Raw genomic sequence first — 5572 nt, forward strand, 5'->3', positions numbered from 1 at the left:
TGTCACGGCGCGACCTCTGGGAGCATTCAGAAGCCTAAACCGCTGCACTATCAGCAAAAGACTAGGATGTAGAGCCGAAGGCTCTACACTGCTCTCGCATATATATACCTTTATCAGGCAGGAATCAGGCAGGAATCAGGTATCTAGTTGCGCACTGTGACATCTATAGCTATTTATCTTTTACGTACATAACAAGGGGGTGGAGTATCTCGCAAAACCATCAACTTGAACGCTTCAACCCCCAGGATTGTTCCACAAAAGGGGAGGACTTTCAATCTCACCAGATAAGTCTACAAAGGTCGCGCCTATGATGTAGAGCCAAGCCATGCCGTCTGATATGGTACGGGGAGCTGAAGCTCACCCTATCAGGCTGCTACTAAGCAGGAAGTCAAGAGCTATGACAGTATTAGTAACGCTTAATATGTGGCACGGCTGAGCCCGATACACCTAAAGTTGCAACGCTGCCATTAAAGTCTCCGACATATTGCAGGGCTACTAACCGGCATGCACCCGGGGTTCCGGGCTCCGAGCGCTCAAGGCCAAGTCTCCCCAGACAGTGAGTCCCCGCCCCGAGAATCAAACCATCCCTATAACCGGGGGCTTCATTCCGGTGGCTTCGGCCGAATGAGATCTAAATACAGAGCCAAGCTAATGCACCCTCTACTAAGCATGAGTAAGCTAGTGTGTGACGCTGCGGCTGCCATGCCAAGTAGGAATACGAAGCTCAATGGCGCTACGAACTTTGAATGCGACGAATATACACATGGATAAAACAAGGATGATTTGAAATCATGTCAATCTTCCAAGAAATATACGTAGGTACGTTTGGCATATAAATCCCTCCTGAGTCCCCAGACTGTTCGTCCACACAAACCCTTATGGTCAGCGACAACCATCAGCAACCATGACCAGCTTCCCACCCAAGATCCAGCGCTTCCCCTACGAAGCAATCGACCCTCATCGCCCGCAGTTAAGTCAAAAGGGCCGCACAGTTATTGTCACCGGCGGCTCCTCGGGCATCGGCTACGCAGTTTCGCGTGCCTTCGCGGAAGCCAGCGCAGACCGGGTGATCATCGTGGGGCGCCGGCCAGCGGCTGTGACTGAAGCCGCTGCTTCGCTATCCACCGAGCTTCCATGGTACCAGGGAAAGATTGACGGGCGACTGTGTGATATTGCCTCGCTAGAGAGTATCGAGCACCTATGGAAGTCACTGGAAGACGAGGGTATCACCGTCGACATTGTTGTGCTGAATGCAGCGAGCTTTTCGGTTGAGAGGCCTGTTCTTGAGATTGGGGTTGAGACTCTTCTCGAGGATTATACGGTCAATGTCCTTGCGAGTTATCGGTTTGCGCAGCTGCTGTCGAAACAGAAGCCAGGGTCTAAGAAGGTAATCGATCATTTTGCAACCCTCCATGAAAACAACCAGCCTGATGATGTCCTCTTCCAGTATCTCATCAACGTGTCCACAATGGCAATCTACAACCCCGACGCCGCATCCACTAATCTAAACTACGGCGCGAGCAAGAACGCAGCCGCTTTGCTCCTCCAGCTTCTCACACGGAATGTCTCCACCGACGAGATTCAGGTCCTGAGCTATCACCCCGGGGCTGTCCTTACGCAGACGGCCAGGGAGCATGGATATGACGAGAATACTCTTCCCTGGACTGATGGTGAGCGCTCATTTTGAAATCGCAGTGTTGCATTCACAGACTACCCGCAAGAGGAAAACAGACTTGTAACAGAATTGTAGCTAACTCGATCGTTCTTTTGTACAGTCAACGTCCCCGGTCAATTTGCTGTCTGGGCTTCGTCCGACGAGGCGAAATTCCTACACGGCCGATTTGTGCACTCGAACTGGGATGTTACGGAGCTGCAGTCGGGGGCAGTGAGGGGGCTGATTGACGAGGATCCGGATTTTCTTAAGATCGGGGTCAAGGGGCTGGGATCTAGCACGCTCTCCTGGGAGGAGACGACTTAGAATCGCTCCCGAAGATTTCACCAAAACGATTCCTACTTTCAAAACGAAAATCCTACAGCCGGCAAATTCAAGCCCGAACAGAACATATTCCTTCATGAACGTGAAAGTTGACCTATATTAATTTGTTAACCACTTGCCTTCATTCCCATTGGATCAACATTTAGTTAGAACTCACCTTCAGAGCCCACTCACGTATCAGGCTAGAGTCATGGGTAGAAAACTCAGTTGAACACCAGCCTTTGTAGATCAACATAGAGAATGTCGATAACCGGTTCAATTTGGACCATGGGAGCCAAGGTTAGAGTCCTTGCCTCACCTTGCCCAGTCTGGAATTACATTCTCCAGATACCTAGAGTACCATGGCAGCTCCTGGTCTGAACTAATGACCCGTTCCGATCCTCCACACTTTTATTTCCAGGGAAACATAATGACAACATGGTTGCTGATATACAACAAAATTCAACAGCAGCACCAGGATGCCGCGGAGCTCTTGATCCTCCTTGCCACCTTTGATCATCGGGATATATGGTTCGCACTGGTCCAGGCGTGTGGCCGAGCCCCAGATGCTCCAAACTGGTTTCGTAGTAGTCTGGCCAGTGAGATGACCTTTGTGGCTACACTTATGCCTTTCATCAATTTCTCACTAGTTGAGACTAATCAGAGGGGAGGATCGTACTCGATTCATCCAGTTGTCCAGGAATGGTGCCTCCAGGCCTTCTACGACAAGAACAGTACAGGAAAGATGGACCAGCTCAAGGCGATGGCCTTGTCGGCTATTGTGCATGTGCCGACTGCCAGAAACGAAAGCGAGCAATTGAGACTACAGCAGCGGTTACTTTCACACGCAGATCAAATGCTGAAGCTGATTAGGAACTGGAACATCCCACCAAAGCCTAGACTCTTCGACGCGATTCATGAATTAGGCTCTCTGTACTTGAGCCAGGGGAAGCTGACGGTGGCAGAGGAGGCATACCGCAGGGCTCTCCTTGGCAGAGAGGCCCTGTTTGACTTGGAGCACCTTAAGACCTTTGATACTGTCAATATTCTGGGCATCGTATATACGAATCTCGGGAACATACAGGAAGCCGAGCGGATGTGTCGGCGTGCCCTTGCGGGGAGGGAGAAAGTGCTAGGCCATGACCACCTCTCAACTCTGTAGTCTGTGAATAGTCTTGGATATGTATTTACAAGAGCGGAAAGCCTGGATAAAGCAGAGGAGCTTTATAAGTGGGCGCTGGCCGGCTTCGAAAGGTCGATCGGATTGAACAATATTGCCGCCCTGGATACAGTTAACAACTTTGGGCTTCTTTACACAAAGCGCGGAGACCTACATCTGGCTGAGGAGATGCTCCAGCGAGCATTGAGGAGATGCGAGAGAATACTAGGCCCAGACCACACCTCCACACTACTGACCATGTACAATCTTGGGAACCTCCACCAGACACAAGGCAATCGTGAAGAGGCGAAGCAAATGTTTAAACGGTGCCATGCAGGGTATGTAAAGGTCATGGGCACGCGCCATACCTTGACTTTGACAATAGCGCATACACTTCGTGGACTTGAACAAAGTGGCAAGACAACTCTAGAGACAAGACAGAAAGATGGGCCAGGGGGAGCAAGTGCTCGGACTGCAGTTAAAGATACCACTACTAGACCCAGACCGCACTCCCAGGCCATTGCCAAGGTCTCATATTCTAGATACGGGGTGCAAAGCCCCGCTACAAGTGGTGGGTGGGTATGTTGCAATTGCGGCTCTCCTATAAACCCCTATATTTCGGGCGCGCATTGTCATTTGTGCGGATACCCACAATGTATTGGTTGCAGGGAAGACTCTTAAGGTTTCCTATGTTATCCCGATATACATGGAGGAGCCCGTGTGTACTCAGTAGGAAAGCTCTGTTTGTCATTATAACTCATGCCAATATAGCTTCTGCCATCTTGTAACCTGGCTACATGATAGTAGCAGGTAGATCTTGTCGTTATCCAAGCACGCCTCAAATCAGGTTTATAAGCCAAATAGTGCACTATTAATAGAAATGTGCTTGTACTTGAAACCAGACTCCCTGCAAACCCCCAGAGACTGGAGCATTCGGTATATTTGCTGTACAATCAAAGGAACCTCAACTAATTCATTGTAGAATGAGAAATGAGATACGGCAGTACTTCCCGATTGCCTGGTAGCTTGATAACTGGTATCCATCCCTTTACTCCATCACAGGAACAGTAATCCGTCAAGTAGACCCCAATCCAGTATTAACAGAGCCTCCTTCCAAATACGATCAGAATATACCTCGACATAACCCACAGCGTCACGCAAGAAACCCACGGGATCCGGTCCCGAATAGCTGAAGTAGCCATGGAAGAGCTCGATAGGCTCCGCGCGACGAGCCAACATCCTTGTTTCAGGTGGGGTTGCCACAAAACAACCCTTAACAGGGCCAGGCAGTTGGAACCAAACACGCTTGCCGGTGGGGTGCTCGACACAGTTGTCGACGCTGAACTGCTCAAGGGCGGATAGCCCAGTATTAGCATTGCCGAGGGCTGCCAGGGCCGAAGGCCAGTCCCAGAAACCTACCCTGGAGAGGGCGATTTTCTTGAGTGTGTGTCGCTGGCTGCGCAGCAAGTCGAAAATATCGTGCTAGTGCCCTCCACCCCTGCAGTCGATTCGATGCCAGGACGATCTTCTCGAGCTGGAGGCGCCGTAGATTTCCCAGATGCGGTCAGCTTGAGACCCGAAAAAGGCGTATGCAGGCACATTCGCCGTCTCGAGCTTCCTGAGCTGCGGCGCCTTGGAAATGAGATATTGCAGGACATCGCCGTGGCATTGTCCCGAATGGTTAAGGATTCGATCGAGGCCAGATTTCGCGGAAGATGTGCTAGGAAGCGATCGGGTCCCTCGGCAGTAGAATCATGGAAGCGATGGACCAGGGGCGTGTCAGAGACCGTAGCAGGCTGAGCTGGAAGACCGTAGGTGGCCCGCCCCGCAGCCGTTGTTGGGGACGGCGACGCCAGGCAGAATACATCCAGACACACATCCAGCGAGACGGTCTTGTCTGACTGCTGAGTAATCGTACCCGTAGATCCGGGCCACAGAGGTGTCGATATCAACGGTGTAGAATAGCGCGCCGCCGGTCAGGAACAGAGCACCACCGAAGGTATACCACAGCATATAGAAGCAAAACTTGGATATGAGGGCGCCATTAGCGATGATGGTGAATATGCAGAGGACAATAAATGGTAGAAGTCGGACGCCCGAGTCAAAGGCATCGTCGCCGCGGGTAAATTGGAAAAAGAAAGGGACGATGTATACAGGTACGAAGGCGGCCGTGCGCGCTGCAGCAGTCGCAGCGAACAGGATAAGCATGGTCCGGGATATAAGAAAGTCGACGACGACAAGGCGTCTACGGAGGTGTGCACCAAAAGTCTTCGCCGCGCTAGTAATGACGCTAGGAACACAGATGTACCACACCATCCACGTGCTAGTAAATTACTATGGCAACGAATGTTTTGATACATCATAAATCCTACCAACATTAAGGATTATCTATTAACCTCTTTGAGACCTAGTTTTGAAGCTATTCAGACCGCTATTTC

The 5572-nt window shown here is 50.9% G+C and overlaps 3 protein-coding genes across 3 annotated transcripts; 2 read left to right on the top strand and 1 right to left on the bottom strand.

Moving 5' to 3' along the window:
• Positions 1-443: 443 nt before the first annotated feature.
• On the top strand, positions 444-2058 carry BDV14DRAFT_39722 (SDR family NAD(P)-dependent oxidoreductase). The gene is made up of 5 exons (XM_073776683.1): positions 444-556; positions 669-819; positions 887-1387; positions 1448-1670; positions 1776-2058. Exons 3-5 carry the CDS (start codon positions 905-907, stop codon positions 1976-1978), a joined length of 909 nt encoding a protein of 302 aa, XP_073621590.1. The 5' UTR covers positions 444-556; positions 669-819; positions 887-904; the 3' UTR covers positions 1979-2058.
• A 347-nt stretch (positions 2059-2405) lies between these two features.
• Positions 2406-3137, top strand: BDV14DRAFT_206492 (tetratricopeptide repeat protein; the record flags this gene model as incomplete). Its single annotated transcript, XM_073774918.1, has 1 exon — positions 2406-3137. One exon carries the CDS (start codon positions 2406-2408, stop codon positions 3135-3137), a length of 732 nt encoding a protein of 243 aa, XP_073621591.1.
• A 1776-nt stretch (positions 3138-4913) lies between these two features.
• BDV14DRAFT_206493 (uncharacterized protein) lies at positions 4914-5342 on the bottom strand (the record flags this gene model as incomplete). The annotated part of the gene is made up of 1 exon (XM_073774919.1): positions 4914-5342. One exon carries the CDS (start codon positions 5340-5342, stop codon positions 4914-4916), a length of 429 nt encoding a protein of 142 aa, XP_073621592.1.
• Positions 5343-5572: the final 230 nt, after the last annotated feature.

This window comes from Aspergillus stella-maris (genome assembly GCF_047715825.1).
Source record: "Aspergillus stella-maris strain CBS 113639 unplaced genomic scaffold BDV14scaffold_193, whole genome shotgun sequence".
NCBI lineage: Eukaryota > Fungi > Ascomycota > Eurotiomycetes > Eurotiales > Aspergillaceae > Aspergillus > Aspergillus stella-maris.

Bases quoted from the DNA above. Each gene is read 5' to 3' on its own strand.
- BDV14DRAFT_39722 (XM_073776683.1), top strand. From the start codon at position 905: ATGACCAGCTTCCCACCCAAGATCCAGCGCTTCCCCTACGAAGCAATC. The intron at 1,388-1,447 runs GTAATCGATCAT...GTCCTCTTCCAG, and splicing joins AGAAGCCAGGGTCTAAGAAG to TATCTCATCAACGTGTCCAC. The intron at 1,671-1,775 runs GTGAGCGCTCAT...TCTTTTGTACAG, and splicing joins TACTCTTCCCTGGACTGATG to TCAACGTCCCCGGTCAATTT.